Source organism: Neophocaena asiaeorientalis, unplaced genomic scaffold (genome assembly GCF_003031525.2).
Source record: "Neophocaena asiaeorientalis asiaeorientalis breed wild unplaced genomic scaffold, Neophocaena_asiaeorientalis_V1.1 scaffold605, whole genome shotgun sequence".
Lineage (NCBI taxonomy): Eukaryota > Metazoa > Chordata > Mammalia > Artiodactyla > Phocoenidae > Neophocaena > Neophocaena asiaeorientalis.
This window is the reverse complement of record NW_020172214.1, coordinates 261911-284693: the sequence shown is the minus strand read 5'-3', so window position 1 is coordinate 284693 and position 22783 is coordinate 261911. Positions and strand designations below refer to the sequence as shown.

The following is a 22783-nucleotide window of genomic DNA, read 5'->3' as shown; positions in this document are numbered from 1 at the left end:
AAATCGGGGCTTTAAAAAAACTCTCCATCTAATAAGCTGTCTTATTCATTTACAATCAAATACCCTTTTTATATTTATCAAAATGTATTCTTAAAATTATGAATTAATCAAATATATGCTAATAATTGTAGCACAATTCAATCTAGAAGAAAACGATGATCACTGGTGCCTTAGAGTCACAGGAAATTTTAAAAATTAAATCTTCTATTTATATACATTCTTATTGCAGGTGTGTTTAGTTTAGCAACAAAAGTGTGGTTAGTTTAAGTGTAAAATTATATTGAATTTTAATAAGATGCTGCAGGATAGAAATACAAGTTCAACTAGACAAAAGAGTGATGTAAAATTTCTAACTGATAGTGAAAGCTACAAAACATACAAACATACAAGGTTGGTATCAAGAAACTATGATATTTAGATTCCAGTAGATATGTTTAAAAGAGAGATTAATTTTAAAATGTCAATATCTGCAGTATGTTAGAAATTATAGCCTTTGGAACTATTTAAACTTATGATGAAACTTTTTTGATGCCAACTTTAAAATGTGTGAGTGGGTATATGGTTTTCAAAATGCTTTTAAAATTCTTATAGACCATTGCCCTGCACTATGATAATTTTACAGAAGACAAACAGGCTCCCTAGTCTGTGCCCAAAATGAATGCTTTCCTTCAGCTGTATCGCTTCAGATCACAGACATATAGCCCTCCCTCGCTTGCTAATGTGATTTAAAAAAAACTTTCCCAATGATTACCTGATTTATGCTATTGGAATGAACACCCTTTATAATATGGATCTAGGTAAATTTAAAAGTAGGTAGGACAGTCTAGTTCATAAATAGACTATTTTTAAGCCAAATTTTAAGTATTTGGCATTACAGATGCTTGAGGTGGTTCCTGCCTTGCCTCCTCTTTTGGTAGTGATAATTGAGTGTTTAAGTGACTCTGTAATTTGTAAACCCATTACTAAGTAACCTTTAAAAACTTAATGTGATGACTTGGGAATATTTTAATTTGATCATTAGCCACATAAATGTTTTGAGGAATAGTACTTACCCTCTGTTATATTTTGCTATTTCATTAAACAGAAGTTTCCACCGAGGACGTCCAATAAAAAGTCTTGAATTCAGTGCTTGATATTTTTCTCCAATTATCTTCTGCCAAAAAGAAAGCACTATATTTTATATGACACAGAGTGGGACAAATAACCCAGTTCTCTAACATCATCTTTGCTGGTGCTGTGGCTTCCTAACAAATTGCTGTGATATAAAGAATATAAGTATCATATGGCAACCTATTAGGTAAAGTCATTTAGAAGCATCATTTCCTCCCTCTTTCCCTTGAAAATCCATTACCTTCTTGAATGCCATTATTACAAATGGCTGATTTTCCTAGACTTCAGTTAGTTGCATCATTTTTAAGTAACTGCAGCATTAGAGAATGCATTCTAATTGCCTACTCTCAAAAAAGGCGCAGCACATAAGCTTTACTGAAGCGTTTTTGTACAGCAAAGTTATCATATTTGGCTCATTATATGAGTAAAATACTATAAATTGTCACCATAAATTTGGGGAAATGATCCTGGACATGACAGCCTAAAACAGAAGAGCTCCAAATTTGGGATCTGTCAAGAAACAACTTCTAACGTACTGGTGCTTGCAATTAACAGACTATTAGATCTGAATTGGTGATAAAGAGAGTGAAGTGAGAAGAGACGAGAAAGTGTCTGTGTCCCAGGCAGACAAACTGAGAACCAGATGTAATATATGCTCTGTACCTTAATTACAGCAAAACCATGAGGAATAATGATACTGATTTGCTTCTTGAGAGTATAAAATAAAATGTTTTTACATACCAAATAGGGTAGAAATCTGACTAAAAAAATAGGCTTAGATTAGTTTCAAAGTAACTGACAAACATTCATATTTTGTATTCAAACTATTATAGAAAATGTATGATGGAAAATACTACAATAAAACTTGCAAAAGCATTCATGCTCAGGTCTATACAGCTCTTCAATGTTGTTTGTAAACAGTTTCTTCATCTATGATATGGGGATTGCAAAATCATTTACCTCTTGAATATGTTGGAATTACATGAGATAACCTATATGAAATGCTCAGCACAGCGTCTAATAGTGAAGTAAAATAATGCGTGATGACTGTTACTTTATTTAGTTTCCCTTGAAGAGAAACAAGCTTAATTGTGTATGATCTTATCTTCTCTCACCACATAAAACCTCCCCTCGGGGCTTCCCTGGTGGTGCAGTGGTTGAGAGTCTGCCTGCTGATGCAGGGGACACGGGTTCTTGCCCCGGTCTGGGAAGATCCCACATGCGGCGGAGCGGCTGGGCCCGTGAGCCATGGCTGCTAAGCCTGCGCGGCCGGAGGCTGTGCTCCGCAACGGGAGAGGCCACAGCAGTGAGAGGCCCACGTACTGCAAAAAGAAAAAAAAAAAAAAAAAAAAAAAAAGAAAACCTTCCCTTGATGAACATAATCATAAGACTATTCGCTTATGTCCTCATCTCTAGATGAGGCAACTGTGGAGAGAAGAGAGATGAACTAAAAGGTCTGTTCCGGCTCCCTGTGAAAGGGAGAATACGGTTGACTTCAAGGACAAGGCATGAGTTTGCTGGACACATTCCAAAACAGGTTTTCCTCTGGGAAATGTCTCTTCAAACCACCTGCAGAAATTTCCTTCCACACAGCCCCTACAGTAAATCTTCTATTCTCAAGAGCCTTGTTTAATTTACAATAACATCCAATCACATACCTGTAACCCATCTGTCTGACTGAGGTACAGCTGGATGTTGACATAGTCAGGTCTGTTCTCTTGCCAAAACTGACAGGACATAAAAGTAAATAGACATTAAAATTTGTTCTGTATACACAGACTCTCTCCTATCCTAACATATGTGATTCTACGATTTGTTAAGATATATCGTGTCTTATCACAGCCAACATCTACGAGCAAATGTACATATATACATACATATATATGTACCACAGACATGGCAGATTCTAACATTAATAACCTGTCACCTACTGGTTTAATTAGTTATGATGGAGGTAGTGGACAGGATTAGTTCTGTGTTATCTTCATAGATACAAAATCAAACACGCTAAATGTTACACTAATATTCCCCTAAATCCTCCCCAATTATTTCTTATTTTATTCCCTAAGAGCCTCTAAATTTTACTAAAAAGTTCACTCAGAAAGAATATGATTTTTTAAAAGTAAAAAGTGATATTTAATAGGCATGCTAGGAATCACAAAAAACAAAACAAACAAAACCTGGTTCCAGTTCCTACCTTCTTCCTATTCAGCACTGGTTTCCCTTGTATAAAAATGTATGAGGCAGCAAATATACCTGCCAAAATAAAATAGTCTGGAAAAGCTCTCAAACATTTTGAAATCTTGAAAAATAAACTGACAAAGAAAAATATCTGAAGAAAAATGAATTCAACAAAGTGGGTAAAAGGGTTTTGTCCCCATAGGCTTCCTTTTACCAGAAGGCAAAAATGAATCTGCTAATGATTCTGGCCTAGTTCTGACTGAATCCTGACTTCTGAAATCTACATTTAAAAAAATATTATTCTTCTTAAGCCCTCCTTTCACCACCCTGAAATAAGGAGATGCTGAAAGATAAGGAAAAGGAGTCAAAAAGTAAAAAAAACAAGAAGTAGAAGAGAAGCAAGGAACACAATAACCATGATGTGCTCTGGAGAACAGAGATGAGTATCTGATGTGTAGAACCTGAGGAAAGGCTTAGAAGAGACCAGAACTTCTTCAACAGCCAAACTATTTCTTGAGCATCAGTGGGCATAGTAGGTTTGCTGGAGATGGTATGGCTTTGCTGGACCTTATTGCAGCAAAAGGATCAATTGATTTCAAGTACTGTTTTTACAGAGTGTGAAAGTAATAATTTTTTAATGAATATATATTGGGGCTCCAAATAGAAGGTTCAGGAATGCAAAAGAAGTCATTTTGCAAATAGAGAGTAATTAAGTGAGGTTACATCACTCCTCTGGCACCCTTTATAATAGTAAGGGCACCTGGCAGGTGGCTAGAGACTTGTTTCTACTGCCATCACTGTCTAACCTTGAGATTTCCAGGGAGTTACTCAACTTAAAAAGGCCTCAGTTTCTTCATCAGGACAATGATAGAGTTGAATGACATTATCCTACAGGTTTCTTCTGGATCTAAAACTATACATTTTATGACAGGTGGAAACTCTAAGTTATAAAATCCCAATAAAAACATATTTTACTTTTAAAGTGATAAGTGATGATTCTCTTATCATAATAGTCTTAAAATATAATCATTAAATTCCATACCACAGCTGCCTCAAGTTATACCCAAACACTAAAGTCATTTTAATGCCCTTCAGGAATTGAATCAGGGTTTATGAATTTTAATTGTGAGGAAACAGGAATTTCCAGGTGCCAGTAATGGATAGCACCTCACAAAACACATGGCTTGCATTGATTTTTGTCTTAAATGTCTACCAGGATGCTCCTCTGAGATCACCCCAATAACTCCTGCATCAATAACTGCTGTTTGGAAGTAAGATCATCTATACCATTTTTCTAGATTCCACATATATGCGTTAATATACAATATTTGTTTTTCTCTTAACTAATTAGAACATACTGTATAGCACAGGGAACTCTACTTAATGCACTGTGGTGACCTAAATGGAAAGGAAATCCAAAAAAGAGAGGATATATGTATATGTATAGCCGATTCATTTTGCTGTGCAGTAGAAACTAACACAACATTGTAAATCAACCATACTCCAATAAAAATTAATTTAAACAGAAAGAAAAAAAATAACGTGTTTGATGCCCACAGCCTCCAGAGAGAAGTATGCAGACTTAAATAATGTATTTAATGATTTCAATGTCTCCATTTTAACTTATCTGTCATTGAAAACAAGCAATAGTATCTACTAAAGAAACACACACACACACACACACACAAACACACTGAACTTGGTAACTCAGTTGCAAACACAGAAAATAAAAAAAGACTTCTTTTTAACATCTTCCTCAGAGGCACAATTGCAGGACCACTGTTCATCCTCTTGATGTGAAAATCGAAACAGGTATACAGAGGTGTGTGTAGAGATAATCATCAGCACATTATTTACACTAGCTTTAAGCTTTTATATTATTTACTCCATGGAATGCTAAGGGTAAAGCATATCCACCAAACAGTTTGAGAAGAAATCTTTTTTTTTTTGCGGTACGCGGGCCTCACACTGTTGTGGCCTCTCCCGTTTGCGGAGCACAGGCTCCGGACGCGCAGGCTCAGCGGCCATGGCTCATGGGCCCAGCCGCTCTGCAGCACGTGGGATCCTCCTGGACCGGGGCACGAACCCGCGTCCCCTGCATCGGCAGGCGGACTCTCAACCACTGCGCCACCAGGGAAGCCCTGAGAAGAAATCTTAAGATTGGACTACTTCGAATGTCCAGCCATTTATATTTTTTTTCTTTCCTTTACTCCTTTCCTGCCCTGCTACTTGCCTTATAAAGCATCTATTATTCAAATGTGCCTTTCCACATCTTGGATCCAATTATAGCCTTTTATTTAAAAAAGTATAGGCTCTCTATCAGTTGAAAACAATTTTTTTAAACTAGAAAAACAGGCAAAGGTAGAATTAGGAAATCCGAGAAATAATACAAGTGGTTGATAAGCATAGGGAGAGAAGTTCAGTCTCACTAGCATTCAGGGAAAACTAGAGATGCCACTGTTTAAGAGATGGATAGAAATTTGAAAGATTGGTAATATAATGTTTGGAATAAATTTCTCTTGCATTCTTTGGTGGAAATGTAAATTATTTTAGCCTCCTTGGGGGACATTTTTTTAGTATATATTAAAAATTTAAATTCATTCCCAAAGTCCTCAGAGCCTCCAACTCAGGAAGTCCAGCCTCAGGCATTAACCTAGAAAAAATACCCACGATGATGCTCTTCTTGAAAGATTTTTCTCCCTTACCTCAAGGACAGAACTACCTCTTGGTTTCCTACTACCTCACTGGCCACTCTGACCAATCTCCTTTACTGACTTATCACTCATCTTCTGCCCCTCTAGAAACTGCAGTACCCCGAGGCTTGGTATATTCACACACACTCTCAAGATGACCTACAATCATATAAGCATGCTCAAATCCACTCAATGGCTTCTCATCTCTCCCTTTTTTTTTTCTCCTGATTTAGCGGGCCCTTGGTGAACCCCAGAAATCTGCACTTTTTTTTTATTGTGGTGAAATATACATAGCATAAGACTGATCATTTTAACTGTTTTCTTAAGTATACAGTTGATTAGCATTAAATACATTCACATTGTTGTGCAACCATCACCACCAATCCATTTTCAGAACTTCTTCATCTTCCCAATCTGACACTCTGTGTCCATTAAACAGTAACTCCTCATTTCTCCTTCCTGAAAACCTGGCAACCACCACTCTACTTTTTGTCACTAGGAATTAGACTACTCTAGGTGCCTTATATAAGAGGAAGCACACAACAGTTGTCCTTTTGTGCCTGGTTCGATAGTAATAAGTTTATAGAAAGCAATGGGCAGAACAATACAAATAGTATGGTAGAATGTATAGAATGCTCGTGAGTTACATCTGGTTACAAAGACCGGGCGGGGATTTTGCTTCATGTGGATTATTAGAAAAATCTGTAGCAAAGATGCATATGTGTATTACTTGAATAACTTAAAAAATAAAGATAGATACATTAATAGATAAGTAACAGATTACATGTAGGATAGACGAAAATGCCTGCTTTTCATCTCTGTAAGGAATAAAACTTAGAATTTGGGATTTTTGAAATTCTGTATACTGTGCCAAAAGTCTGCTGATGATCCAACTTGGAATATCAAAGGTGGAGATAAGAGATAAGAGCTACTAGAGGGGCTTCCCTGGTGGCGCAGTGGTTGGGAATCCGCCTGCCAATGCAGGGGACATGGGTTCAAACCCTGGTCCGGGAAGATCCCACATGCCGCGGAGCAACTAAGCCCGTGCGCCATAACTACCGAGCCTGTGCTCTAGAGCCCATGAGCCACAACTGCTGGGCCTGTGCGCCTAGAGCCCATGCTCTGCAACAAGAGAAGCCACCACAGTCAGAAGCCCGAGCACCGCAACGAAGAGTAGCCCCCACTCCCCACAACTAGAGAAAGACCGCGTGCAGCAACGAAGACCCAATGCAGACAAAAATAAATAAATTTATATAAAAAAAAAAGAGCTACTAGAACAAAGGATGAAAGGTGTAATAGTAATTGCCTGTTGATGTTTTCCTCTATCTGTCCTCTGTCACAATCTCATATGTATTCACATTTGCATGCATATGTATCCTATATGCATACATCACCAGCCATATGCATACATTTCTATGTTAAAACATATTCTAAATACACACACAAATTCACAGATACCAATATCTGAAAAGATGTGTACCAAATTATTAACAGATGTCACCTCTTTTTTTTTTAAGTTTAAGGGATTTTTTTTTCCTCCTCACTACTTATCTGCATATTTTCTGGTTTACTCTATAGTGAGCATTTATTACTTTTAAAATTTGAAATAAAATAATTTATTTTAAATTTAGAAAGCTGCAAAAGTAAAAACAAACCTAATTTTACCTTGTTATACAACACACATAGTAAGTCTGCAAACCAACGGAAGGATTGGATGTCTCTGCACACCCAAATAAAATACAGTCTTCTAAGCCTGTATGGTTTCCAGTCATCCCTTTAAAATTAAAATAACATGATAGTGATTATGATGGCAAAAAAAATTAAGAATCCCTATATACTTGAAATTTTGCTTCTCATTAGTAAGCAACCTATAGAAAAAACAGTCATTTACATTCTAGCATCTGACATACCACTTACTTTAACTCCCAAATTTATTTAAAATGCAATATACTGACTCAAAGATATGATATACTCCATGAATTTAAGTGTTCATGCTTGTGGATATTATATGCATATCACCCATTTCCATCTGAAGGCAATAAACTAAACTCCTGAATTAGAATAATATCAGCTCTGCATCTCAGGAAAAGAAAGTTCTGTATTTTCAGTGAATTCTGTCACTCAACAGGGCTCCAATGGTCATCTTGCCCTGGCTTCCAGGCAAAATGAGCCAAAACCATTCCAGAAAGTTAGTTTTTTACCCCCTTCTTAATAATTGTTAAAGAAAGAGATTTCACAACCACCTACTATGTAATTCATTCTAGCAACTCACAATTCCAAGTCTGGATTCCTCCTTATAATTATGAAGTAGGCTTGAGGTTAAGAAAGTATTCTTCCTTTTTTTAAACTTTAGGTGTCCAAATAACTTGCAAAATGTTTTCAGAAACAATTTCTGGTTTGGAATATAGTTATTTTTCGAAGAACCTTCAAAAAGTCCCAGATTTATATCAAGTATCACTTCAACTTATTATTTCTTTTTTAGTACTTCATAAAACAAACTTTTAATGCAAATTGTGTTTTCTTGAAAAGTGAACAGAATAGATTTTGTTTGTGGGTTTCATGACAATTACTGTCCATTACTTTTTGCTTATAATGCTAGAACTAAAATAACTGAATAAGTATATCCTGGTTAAGCAATCTTACCTTTGAAATTTTTATTCTTCAGTCTGTTATAAATTTGCTGAGTAACAGACCAAGGAATGATGTGCTCATTTGTCATCTCCTCAGAAAGGCTTTCCCTGACCATACTTCTAAAATAACCCGGGCCCTTTATTTCTATATCCCATTAATCTCTATTCTCTTCATCATAGTTCTAATATTTTCTGAAATAATGTTATTTATGAATTTTTCACTGGTTTATTTTCTTCCTGCCCCATTTGAATGTAAACGTTTTAAGGGCAGAGACTCTCTTTAGTCATTGCTGTATTACCAGAAACTATAAGATGAATCGGCACATAGGTGCTCAAAAATATTTGTTGACTAAATGCATTAGTAATGCCACTTGCCCCTGATGAGAAAGTAAAGAAACAGAGGCTGGTGGAATGACTTTAACAGAGGAAAAGGACAGAGGAATGCATAATTGTGATACTGACGTTATTCTACAAGAGAACACGCTGAAAGCCATAGACCAGGTATTGAGAATCACTCAGTTATTCCCCTTATCAGTCAGTAAATGGAGTTCCTTGAACAATAAGTAAAAGAATTCTGGAAGGAATTACTTCTTACTGAAAGAGAGCTGTCTGAAATATTGACAGTTCTCTACTTGGACTAACATAATGGATCAAAATGACATACAGCAGAGTGTTGAGTATTGATGCAAAAGGAGTCACTCCAATGCCTCCAGCCACGCAGAGGCTAACCTCATAGTTCAGTGAGTCTTCAAATGGACTTCCAAAGGGACCATCAATGTAGAGCCTGTGGACAAGGCAGACAAAGGTGGAAAAAATGAAAATGAGTTAAATTAAATTTCTATAATACGTGGCAAACATGATAAATCTAGTGTCTAGGCTTTGTGATGGCTCGGGCCTCATTTCATTGTTTCTCATAGTGATAAGCTTAAAGGAACAAGGAGTGTCGTTTATGAACTGTCAATATTAACACAAGCACATCTGTTTCAAAGCATGGGTATTTTGAGGGAAACATTCGTTTAAAGTGTAGGGAAATGTATATAGGACCATGATAGTTAGCTAAGGACTAGCTAAAGCTTTGATCTATTTTATTACTATATTGGACTAAATTAAAATATCTTGTTTTATTGTGTCTAAATTCAACAATATTATTCTCCATGGTAAAGATAGCAGCAGAAATATTTCCTGAAACGCTTACCATGTGAACAGAAAAGAAATTAACCCTGTTCCTCTTCTTGCCCTGGTTAGGTTGATTAGTATAGAAATAGCCAGAGCACACTCTCAAAGGAATCTATGATTACTCTACTTGTGATTGTATATTCAAATGTATGTGTGTGAAATCCTTCTTAACTACAATGAAACTTGAAAATCGTTCACTCAATATTCAGCCTCCCATTCTTTCTTGCTTTTTTTTTTGATTGAAGTATAGTTGATTTACAATGTTGTGTTAGTTTCCAGTGGTTCAGTTATACATACACATATATCTATTCTTTTTCAGATTATTTTCCCTTATAGGTTATTACAAAATATTGAGTATAGTTCCCTGGGTTATACAGTAAGTTCTTGTTGGTTATCTACTTTATATATAGTAGTATGTATATGTTAATCCTAAGATCCTAATTTATCCCTTCCCCCCTTCCCCTTTGGTAACCATAAGTTTGTTTTCTATGTCTGTGGGTCTATTTCTGTTTTGTAAATAAGTTCATTTGTATCATTTTTTTTAGATTCCACATATAAGCAGTATCATATGATATTTGTCTTTGTCTGGCTTACTTCACTTAGTATGATAATCTCTAGGTCCACCCATGTTGTTATAAATGGCATTATTTCATTCTGAGCCATTATTCATGGCTAAGTAATATTCCATTGTATATGTATACCACATCTTCTTTATCCATTCATCTGTCGATGGACATTTAGGTCTCATTCTTGCTTAGTAAAAAAACATTAACGTTACTCAGGGAAGCAAAGTGCCCAGCCAAAATACGACATTTCCCAGACTGTCTTGCATCTATTTCGGTTGTGTGACTATGTTATGCCTAATGTAATATAAATGGAAGTGTAGTTAGGAAAACTGGAAGGTTCCTTGAAGGAAGCTGTCTCAGTTAAAAGTTGCATCTCTATCCCTGTCCCCTTCTTTCCTCCTTCCTGGTGCCTGAAATGTTGACTTGATGGTCTAAACACTTATGATGACTATAAAATTGCCATACCCTCTATGGACTGCCTAGTTCCAGATATCTTTATGTTAAAAAAAAAAGACCCATATATATAAAACACTGCCATTTTAAAGCTTTTTTCCTATTACAAAAAAAGACTTTCTTAAAAAATAGTAACTGTCCAGGGCTTCCCTGGTGGCGCAGTGGTTAAGAATTTGCCAGCCAATGCAGGAGACATGGGTTTGAGCCCTGGTCCAGGAAGATCCAGAGCAACTAAGCCCGTGCACCACAACTACTGAGCCTGCGCTCTAGAGCCTGCAAGCCACAACTACTGAGCCCGTGTGCCCAAAGCCCGTGCTCTGCAACAAGAGAAGCCACCTCGATAAGAAGCCCGCGCACCACAACGAAGAGTAGCCCCTGATCGCCACAACCAGAGAAAAGCCTGTGTGCAGCAACGAAGACCCAACACAGCTAAAAATAAAATAAATTAAAAATTAAAATAAAATTTTTTAAAAACCTAGCAATTTAATTTAAAAAAACTATATAAAGGTAAAAAAAAATAAATATTTTTTCTTAGTTGGCATTAAGTGGATAATAAAACTGAACAACTTTATAGTGTTTTAAAGTTTACAAAACACATCTCTATAAAGTTCTGATTTGATCTCATCAATCCTGTGTTTGGCAAAAATGGACATTCCTCCACATATTCTATCTGGGTTGATGTCAAAGGAAGTGTTATTTTTAATGAAATTTCAGAATATAACAAGCCTCTAGGGTAGTGAGATTTTTATAAGAGAATAGCTATCTTTGAACTAAATTAGATAGCCCAAGGATTATTTTTCTAACCAAAATAAATTTATAGGCCTAATCTTTCTGTCTATGTAAAGATACTACAATGTAAAACCAACAGCTTTTTCCTTGACTATTCTGACTTCAATAGAGCTATGAGACTGGCACAGTGCTACATGCTTTAGATGAATTATTTGTAATTATTAAACAAGAGTTAAGTGGTATCATTCTACTTCCTCAGTTAGGAAGCTGAGGTTCTAGAAGTTTAAATATTTCCTCAAGGTCACACATCTAAGAAGTGGTTTATATTGACCACCAGAATGAACTCCATTTCTATTTATGAAACCAAAAAAATCAAAACTGTCTTCTTGAAAAAGGAGTTCATTCTAATCCTTTCAACCAGAGAAATAATGAATTGAACCTTTTTTTCACTGAATATTAACTCTATGTCTAAAAATATTTTTATCTTAAAGTCTATTTTATCTGAAACAATATTTCTTTGGTTAGAATTTCTCTGCTGTATTCTTCACCTTCTTTAACTTTTCAGCCTGTCTTTACCTTTATGTTCTGAGCAAATCTCTTGAAAACAGCTATTGCCCTGTTTCATTTTCTTATTCCAGTCTGACAGCCTTTTCCTTTGAACTGTAGAATTTAGTTCAGTGATGTTGAATTACGTACCACAATATCACCTGTACTGTTTGTCCAACTTTTTGTTTCTTCCCCTCTCTTTTTTTTTTTTTTTGACTACTTTTATGTTAAGTGTTGGTCTCTGCTTTTACCTTTCTGTAAGTAAATTACGATTTTTCCTAGGGTGAATTTATTTTTATTATGTTGCTTGAGATTCATTGATATCCCTGAATTTGAGCTATTATTTCTTCAAATATTACATCTCCTTCACTCTCCCTTTTTCTCTTTTTGAAGCTCTAATGTAAAGGAATGCATGAACTTCTCACTCCATCCACCATACCTCAACCTTTCTTTCATATTCTCCATGCCTTTATCTCTGTGTGTTGCATTCTGGATAATTATTTCAGTTCTACTTGACAATTCATTATTCTCTCCATGGCTGCGATAAACTGCTCAAGTTTATGATATTGTATCTCTCACTTCTAGAAGGTCTATTGGCTCTTTTTCAAAAGTGTTTTGAGAAATTTGATTGTCCGTTGTCTCTTAATCATTATTTTAATACTCTCCTTTATTTCTTTTGACATATTAAACATTTGCTTTATACTTTTTAAATATACATTTTTACTAACATGTGATTTGTTTCATTTTTTAAAAAATACGAGCTCTTTGGTGCCTCATGTATAGGAATACTTTGAGGATTAAAATGTGTCCCTCCAAAAGAGTATTTTCATTTTCCTCTTCCAGGCCACCATAGGACGCCATGAATCTGGAATCACTTTAAACTAAATTTTTGTCTCTGTGTTTAGTGGGCTATATACATATTGTGAATTCAGTGTTTCAACTCAAGTGAGAGGGAGCTTGTGGTTACTAAATATCAGGGGAGATTTCTTTTCTAATTCCCTTCAGAACCAAGGACAAAATAAGTCAATTATCTCTACCACCTCCTTCTGCCGAGCTGACTATTTAATCTCTAGTTTATCCACTGGGCCATGTGCAGGGGTCTCTGATCTGCTCTCCAACCCTCTTCAGAGCCCAGGACTTATCTCTTGTCCACCACCCATATGGCCTGTTAAAACCAGCTCTAACTTTTGGGGATAAATACATATGATGTTAGGAGCAAATAGAGGCTTTAGCACTCACTTCATTTATTCATCTAGGTAGGACATTCCTTACGGGTTACGACCCCAAGCAATTATTTTTATCTCCTACCATATCAAACATGTATTAAAATTACTAATGTTTGTGTGCTTAGATTTTTAGGCTTTCTATACTAGTAAGATTATTATTGAGCATCTAGTATGCTATATTATGTTTATTTTTCACTCTTAAATACACACATACACATACATAAACATACAGGTGGATCCCCACTATTGGAATTAGTTCCTATAGAAAGTTAAGGAGAATTTGTTTTTGCCCTTTGATTTTGTTTTTTTTTTTATTGTGCTGGCTAACTTAGGCTTGATCTGCTAATATGTGACTTGAAATGCTTATTAATATGCAAAAACTAGTTCAAATAATATAAAAGAAAAGCTACCAAGCTCTTCAAACTGTGCACACACTAGGTACTTAACTGGAAACATGAATTATAAGCTGACCAACCCCTAGTGAATCTTCAGGTAAAACACCTAGCCAAATTTCACACCCCATTCCAACATATGTTTAAACCCATCTGCAAGCCACACTAAAATAAAATTACCTCTGAAAACTTTTAGAGGGAATATATTTGGTTAAAATAAACACTTTTAGATCTTTAGTTTAGACTTTTATACTACATCAGCCTTTCCAACAAAGAGCGCTATTTTTAAAATTGTATTTAATTTGGAATGTTATTTATTAAGATGATAACCGAATCTTTTTATTTTCTGTCCACTTATCTGCATTTAGGTGCAAATATTTTACAATTTCTTTTTCTCAAACAAATCATTCCATCCCTTTCCTAGCTTTCTTCTTTTTTCCACATGGCAACTTATCTCCCGCTGAAAGCAAGGTATATAGCTCGCTGGCTTAGTTGCTGGCTAATTTTAGTGTGAATAAACTCTCAAACCTCAAATTTATTTATGCTATATTTTGTTTTGTCATTTCTTTTCCATTAGTGTAGAGAGCTCAATTCAATTAATAAATAAAAGTAAAATGTCATTATTATGCATCTTGTCTTCACAGGCAAAAAAAAAAAAAAGAGAGGGTAGGGGAAGAAACAGAAAACGTGGGACAAATAATGAGTACAAAATAATTCTGTAGAATGTAATTCAACATAAATGAACGAACATCTTCAGCTCAACGGGAAAGACTGTCAGACTAAAATAAGACAAAATTGAGTCATGGGTTTTTTCAAGAGAATCAGCTAAAAGGGTACAAAAAAGTTGAAAGTTAAAGAATAAAGATATAGGAGGAAAATTTATTCAAAAGTAAAATAGTTGTAGTCAACATTTAGTTCAGATAAAACAGACTTTAAGGAAAAAACATTGTTACAGATATTATGTTACTAATCATTGGTAATTCGGCTCGCTGGGGTGTGCTTTCAGATTTTCCTTTGTTATCAAAGATAGGTGACCATGAGGCAAGAGACTTCTTTATTCTACTCTCTTCTTTTCTGAACAGCATGCTGAGCACTCCTCTCTTCCCTGGTTAAAGATGTGATAAAATTTGACCTTGAAAGGAATGAAAAGCCTTTCATTAGGCTTTGACAAATATGTGGTATGTTTCCATCCAAAGTGTGGTTCTTGGACCAATAGCATTAATTTTATATGAGAACTTGTTAGAAGACAAAATTTTAGATCCAACCTCAGACTTACTGAATCAGAATCTGTGTTTTATTGAGGCCTCTGGGTGGTTTGTAAACACATTAAAGTCTGAGAAGCACTGCTCTAATGTGTCTTTCCAGAGAATTCCATTAATGTTGATAATAAAGTGAGATTTTTCCCTCTATTTTTCTTTTGTATTCTGTGAATATTATCTTCTTCGTGACTTTATAGAAAGTGATGATTTAGTTATTTCAAGATCTGGAGGGTAATGTCTGCTACCTGAATGTGAATCTTCTCCAAAATTGTACGATCAATACGGAATGCAAATAAAATCATACATAATTTATATCAGCATTACCAGGAGACAGAGAACAACTATTGTAGAAAAATGATCACTAAATACTAACAGAAAAAAAGAAAGTGGTTGAAAAGGAAGACAGGCAAGTAATGTCTCATATATATATATATACACACACATATATATATAACTGTAGACTCTGAAATCAAAACCAAAACAATGACACAGAACTATATTTAAAAATATAATCCAAGAAAGTAAGAGTTCAGAAATACCATCAACAAAATCTAAACCTATAAAGTTAGACAGCCTTTGGGAATTAAGTGTAATATTACCATATTTTGTGAGTATATGGATTTTTTTTTTTTTTTTTGCCCTCCTGCCACCCTGATTATATGGATTTTAATGTTTTGTCTCACCTTCCTCTGCCATCATTTTTTTCCTCCCTAGGTGATTCTGGAATAACAGAACCCCAAAATGCTGGATTTCAGCTGTGATACAACTTACCAGCTGCAATATTTTTTAGACAGGAAGAAATAATCACTCTACTGCTATAAGTTTCTATCATTCTAGCTTCTATGCTTACTCTGATTGATTAGAGGCTTTTCATCAAAAAGAGGTAAATATAAGATAAACTCATAGAATAAATGGGTGTAACAAACAAAATACTACACATGAAAGCGCTTTGAAAACAATAAAATGCCATAAAAAATAAAACATATTTTTATAAATACAGCTAGCCCTATTGTCTAGGAATCACCAGATTTCCTCCTTGGGTTTTACTACTAACTCAAAAACCCAGGAAAACCAGGACACTGTTAAAATAGTTTAGCTCAGTTGTTATTTCTAGTTGCTGGCGTACAATAGGCACTAAAAAATTTTGGTTGAAAGAAGTACTGAAAGAATAAAATATGCTCAACACGTTCATTTGCCTTTAATTTAGAGACAATACACTTGCAGCCTCATTCACTAGAGGGGAGAATGCTCACAGTAGGGTAAAATTGTCTGTTCTCAAAACTTTCACAGCAATTACTTTCAGTACAGAGATTTTAACAGCAAAAAAATAGCCTTTTAAAATCCAAGTAGGAGGGAAAAATGCAACTTCAAAGAGCTATTAAAGAAAATTTAAGGAAGATGAATAAAACTATGTGTTTACTATATAGTAATATAGTAAATTAGAATGTAGGCTCTAAATCGAGTTTAAATCATGGCTTCAGCAGTTAGTAGCTATGTAACCTTGATCAAGTTACCTATCACTTTATACCTCAATTACACTCTTTGTAAACAGAAGGTGATGTAAATAATACACACATCACTGGTTATTGTAAGGATTAAATGAGATAATTCAGGCAAGGTAAAGACCACTGGTTGCCTACCCTTTATCTGTTTTCTCTCCCTTATTCCCAATTGGTGGTGGCGTTACAGTAATGTATCCACTTAAGAAAAAAAAATGACTATATTTCTCACCCTTTCTTACAAAGACATAAGACCCACTTTAGGGTAATAAGATGTAAGACGTTTGGGGTTGGGGTTCTGAGCAGCTCCTTGTAAAGGAGGATGCTGACTCAGCTTGCCTGCACCTTTTATGCCCTCTGCTCTTCTTTCTTCTGTCTGGAAAAAGAATACGATGGCTGAAGCTGAAAGAGGCATCTTGCAATCGAGAGAAGGAAAGGGGAGTTGCAGACACCTCAGATGTAATATGCTGACCCTGAATTAACATAAGCCACCACTTACCTTGGTACTTCTTGTCACATGAGAAAAACAAGCCCTCATCACTTTTAGCTATGCTTCTGTTTTATGTAGCTGACTGCAAATATACTTGATAAAACTTTTACCATGGTGCCTGGACATAGTAAGTGTTTGATAAATGTTAGATTTTATTATTAAGAATAAAGAGTTATAATTTACATACATTTAATGCTGGTGCAAATGTACATTTCTGGAAAATTATTTGCCTTTGTTATCTTCATCTGATTTACTTTAAAAGTGATTCTAATTTTTTAAAAAAATCAAAAACTATCTGAGACCCTTACCTCCCAAAACCTAAAATAAGGTATCATAATAATAGATACTCCTCATTGAACATTTAATTTAACCCAGGACCTACCTAAATGTTCTATATACACCTTTACTCCTAATTCACACAACAACCTTCACAGGAAGGTATAATCTCCCTTTTACTGGGGTGGGAACCAAAACTCAAAATGTTAAGTAATTTCCTCAAGGCCACGTTTCTATTAAGAAGCGTTACTAAATTTCTTGTAAGACTGACTCCAAAGCTCATCTTCTTAATGATCACATATTAATGATTACAGTCAATTAGAAATTATTTTGGTTAGGGATAATACATAAAGGCAAAACAAAATATGAAAAGGGCACATTGTATCAAGGAACTCCTGGATATTCCTGCTTTGCAGGATGGAAGGGTTCAGAGCCATCCTTCATATAACAGTTGTTTCTGGGAAAAAGGTGAATGTGATTAACTGTTTCCCTGGAAAGGACAGTTGCAGTTTTAGACTATTCCTTTCCCAGGAAGTAATCATATCAATAAAAACAACAAGGAGTGGGAGGGAGTTAAAAAGCTTGAGAAAGTCTTTGAAATCTTTCTATCTTTCTCTAATGGTCCTCAAATGCTAGTGTACATCAGAATCGTTTGGAGGGTTTGCTATAAAACACAGAGTGCTGGCCTCCACCCCCAGATTTTCTAGGTCAGTAAGTCTGGGGTAAAGTCTGTGTTCCTAACAATATCCTATGTGACATTGATGGTGCTACAAGAGCAGGTAGGAGGATAGAGAGTGAGCTGGTGCAGGTGGGGATTTTAAATATGGTGACCCAGGCAAGCCCTTAACATTTAAACTAAGACTTGGTGGGAGGTGGTGGGTAGTGGTCCACACTGCTTAGACTTTAGGAACAACTTAAGGAAGAAAACTTCACCAGCAGAGGGCTAAGAAATCTCTGTAATTAACGAGTGAGTGATTAATACATAATACAATCTCATGCATAAATAAAAGCGACATTGTTCGAAAAACTGCTTTGACTGATGTCTGTTTCTTGGAGTTCTGAATCATTTAATCAAGATTTTCCAACAGAAACCGTTAATTAATTTAGGGGCTGCAAGGAGAAAAATTCTTTGGCTAGAAGTTCCATAAAACAAGTATATTATCAAAATTATACTACCATAACCATTATGAATAGATTAACTTTTAACTGCTTTTTTAATATTCATTTTTACTATAGGTTCATAAATTGTTTCTAAAATCATGGCTTAACTTTGATAATATCTCACTCTTCTAGAGCTGAGAATATTGTTGAGGAGCTATATATCACCTTATGCAAAAAGGAGGTTGTTTCTATCCAAGGATGTTAAGATAGGATTTTAAGATTTTTAACAAAGGAAGAACTTCAGGCCACTTTCTCTCTCAACTGATAGACAATTTCTGAGTCAATGACAAATAAACAATTAAAAAACTAAAAACAGCTGATTTCTGAGAAGATGTATGACAGCTGAGAATGCAGGATGAGGCAGGACAAAGAAAGTAAATGGTCTCAAAGGCACTAGATGGAGAATCCAACCAATATGCTTAACTTAATCTCCTAGAAAGTGTTTACTTCCTCAACTTGTTCTAAGATTTCAGCTTCCTGACCTCCCAGCTACAGGTTCATCTTGGCCCCATCCTTGAACCAGTTCTTATTTGAGTCCAGAACCAGTGATTCTCTTACTCAGCACGGAGGCATCCTTATTCCTTGTCCATTAGTCCTGCACTAACAGAGTTCTTTGACTTATCAAATGTCTGAGCAGAATGTTCACAATTTCAGCAATGCCTCAGTTTTTGTAGAACTGTTCGGTGTTTTTTTTTTTTTTGGGTGGTCCAACTTGCTTTTGCAGTCCTGATGGCAGGGTTTTTACTTGTGAATTCCAGCTCAGGGGCTGGGACCTACTATCTATGGATAGATCAGCTTAATTTTGATATTATGCTTGCCTAGATTCGAAAATATTCAAGAATTAAGAATCCTAAAAATATCAATTTTTTTAGATCTCCTGCCAGCTAGGTGTTGGAATATTATCTACTAAATAAAAGAAAACCTAAGTTTAGGGATGAGAAAATGAAAGAAAGTAATCCTTTAATATTATGTACATTATGAAGAATGTTATGATTAGCTGTGATTGTGGAAACTACTAGAACAGCTGTGCATCCGTCATAAGCAGGCCCACAATAGAAAGAGTCCCTTCCTGAGTAATCACTGTGCCATCAGATCCCATCACCCAGAGCCATCATTGTTGGGCAGAACATGTCCGTTCTGGCAGGATCTAGACTGGAATGAAGGGATAGAACCTCACCACCCTGCCCTGAGGTGAGGCATAGCTTTGGGAAAAGGTGGAATAGAGCTGGGAATGGGGATGCTAATGAGAATTCACATTTGCAAAAAGTCAGGTACTTTACATCATTTTATTTAACAATCACAAAGCTTTAAGAGGTAGAATTATGCCAGGCACTGTGTGTTCCTCAAAGCAACACTAGAGGGAAGGTACTTATCTGTCTATCTACCCACCCATCCCTAGTTCCTGACACAGAGCTCCTAAACTCTTCTACATATGGGTACTAGGAAAATCTTTTATTCTAGTATTTAGTCTTTGACTCTTATTCCTGACACAGAGCTCCTAAGACCTTTGTAATTTCCTCAATGATAGGAGCATCTGGCACAGAGTTCCTATATTCTTGGAATTTCCTGATTCTAGGAATGTCTCTTGTTCTGATGAGACAATTCTTTGTGGGCTCCAGGATGCAGCTGGTCACCAGAAATGCCAGGCCATGATTAGAAGCTTGGAAGTTTCAGCTCCACCCCCTCCTATTCTCTGGAGAGGGGAGAGGAGCTGGAAATGAAGCTAATAACTGACCATGCCTCTGTGACGAAGCCTCCATAAAAAGGGGTTTAGAGAGCTCCCAGGTTGATGAACACATCTACATGCCAAGGGGGTGGTGCATGCCAACTCTATGGGGACAGAATCTCCTGCACTTGGGACACTTCCAGACTTCACCTTATGTATCTCTTCATCTGGCTGTTCACCTGTATGCTTTTTCATATCCTTTATTGTATAATAAATCCGTACGTGTTTCCCTGAGTTCTGTGAGCAAAGGACAGAATCCAAGGAGAGGATCATGGGAACCCTGATTTGTAGCTAATTTGGGCAGACGCTGTAAGTAACTTGGGAACTTCCTACTTGTGATTGGCATCTGAAGTGGGAGTGAGAAATCTTAGGGGACTGAATCCCTAAGCTGTAGGGTCTGCAACTAACTCTGGTTAGTGTCAGAATTGAATTGAATTGCCAGACACCCATCTGGTGTCAAAGAATTGGTTGGTGCGGAAAAAACTCCCACGTACCTGGTGTTAGAAGTATTGTATGTGAGAGTAAAGGAGAAACAGGGAGTTTTTCCTGTAGTGCTAATATTGTATTTGAAATAGAGGGGAAAAAAATCATGTTCAGAAAGACCTCCCACTTGTCCTCAGTCATGGGGACAGTAAGCCAGCATGCGATACAAGTGAAACTGCTTGAATTCCTTCCTTAAAGTCCTTCCTCTTCCCTTCCCTCCCCTCACCCTTTCATCCTCTACCTCCTCTTCTTTTTGTCCAATAGTCATCCCATTCTGCTGATTGTGTCTCCTAACATTCTCAGACATCTATCTGCTTTTCCCTATTACTATTATGACAGAATCGATCCTTTATCACTTCCCTCCTGAATATGAAATATGATCTCTCAATGAACCACCCACTTTCACAGTTCCATATGCTGTTATACTCTTTGTTCCATCTATAAAAAGCCTCTTCATCTGGTTCCATAGCACTTGTCAAGATTTTCCCCAAAGGGAAAATTAAACTTTACATGAATTGCCTAGACAGGAAGACACTTTATCTTCTCTTCTCCGATTGAATTTAGTACTTCTCTATAATTTATAGGACTTATCATATTGCTATAATTAATTTCTCCATTAAACTCTGATTCTGCTTTTCCCCAATGGGACTCTAGGTCCCACAAAGCCATATACTATGTCCTAATCATTTTTGTATTTTCAGTAATTATGAGTGCTTCTGGTGCATGTAGTTTTTGAATAAATATTTGAAGAATGGAAAAATGGACAGATGAATAAATGAGAGGCAGTATAGCACAATTAGGTATAATTTGGGGGCCAAACAGACCTGGGTTTGAGACCCAGCTCTGCCATGTGACTTTGGATAAGTCACTTAACCCCTTTAAATTTCAGTCCCTTAATCTGTAAAATCTGTAAAATTGGGAAGATGGTCCTACCTAACTCATAGGGGATGGTAAAGATTAAATGAAATAATGCATATAAAGCACATAACACAATCCTGGCATGTAAAAAGTGTTAAATGTTGCTATTTTTTCTTATGAATGAGAATAACTTCACTCAGGTAACAAATATATTACAAATGTGCAGATTGAACAAAAATTACTGAAGTGGGAGGGAGGGTCTCTGGAGGGAGGGTCTCTGGAGGAAGAGGAACTCAAAACTTTCTTTGGGAAGAGAAAGGAAGACAATTTGGAGAATAGATGACATCTGGAAAGGTCATCTGAGGCTCTGCAATTTAAGTATATTACTCAATATCACTGTTTTAAGCCATTTTTAAACAGCCCATTGGAAATGACATTAAGTTGAGACATTGTTTTTATTGTCCAAATAATCAAGGTTGTCCTCTGGTGGCGAACCAAGCCAAAAAGAAAGAGCTCTGAATTTTGTCATAAATAGTATTCCCCTCTCTAAACAGTTCTGACATTAAGCATTCCAGAGAATTTGATCTTTATGAGAACGAAATAGAGATACGTGACATTTTATTCCTGTTTTCCACAATATTTTTATATGTGTTATGGTTAAACTTTCAGAGCCATTGGAATACGTTTTGCTGGCCTAATTGCCAACATGGTTGCAAGTCATTTGTGAGTAAAATTATGCCAAATGTCTTCAACCGTTTTACATCCCGAAGCTGTATTTACAAGGATAAGAATATTTATAGCTACCCTCTATTCTAAATACATTATAAACCTAAAGCCTTCACAGTTAATAATGATGATGACAGCTAAGAAATGAGCAACAAAACTTAAGCTCATTATCTCCATTTCTTTCCTCTAACCTATGAATCAATATTTACTTTCTATTAAGTACGCATTCATTTCCTGCTTTTCACTCATCTATCTATTTCTGACACATCTATTCCTGCTCTGCGAATTTTCATGGTGCAATGTCTTCTATGACATTCTGATGAGAATGGATGTGCCCGGTTTGGGCAATGGGTCAACTTTGAATTCAGGAATGTAAGAATGTGACTAATTAGCATGATTACAATTTAGAACAATGTTCCCCAGCATCATCGCAGGTAACGCTTTTTCAAAAATGGCTTACCCTTAAAAAACACACGTACACACACATTTCAAGAACTAGTCAGTTCTCTTCATGAATTCTTTCCCTAAATAAAAGACACCCTTTTCCACATTTCATTATCTGTTAGGTGTCTCTATAAGATGCTCAAAATTATAGGGACACTA

At 36.0% G+C, this 22783-nt stretch overlaps 1 protein-coding gene across 2 annotated transcripts in view; it reads right to left on the bottom strand.

Moving 5' to 3' along the window:
- NOX4 (NADPH oxidase 4) overlaps positions 1–22783 on the bottom strand; it is a 142109-nt gene that overhangs the window by 11173 nt on the left and 108153 nt on the right. For both annotated transcript variants that reach the window (XM_024761781.1, XM_024761787.1), the window contains 4 exons: positions 9279–9398; positions 7650–7758; positions 2769–2837; positions 1053–1153 (listed from right to left, as the gene is read on the bottom strand). In XM_024761781.1, the coding sequence (XP_024617549.1) occupies positions 1053–1153; positions 2769–2837; positions 7650–7758; positions 9279–9398 (399 nt within the window). The remainder of the gene's footprint in view (positions 1–1052; positions 1154–2768; positions 2838–7649; positions 7759–9278; positions 9399–22783) is intronic.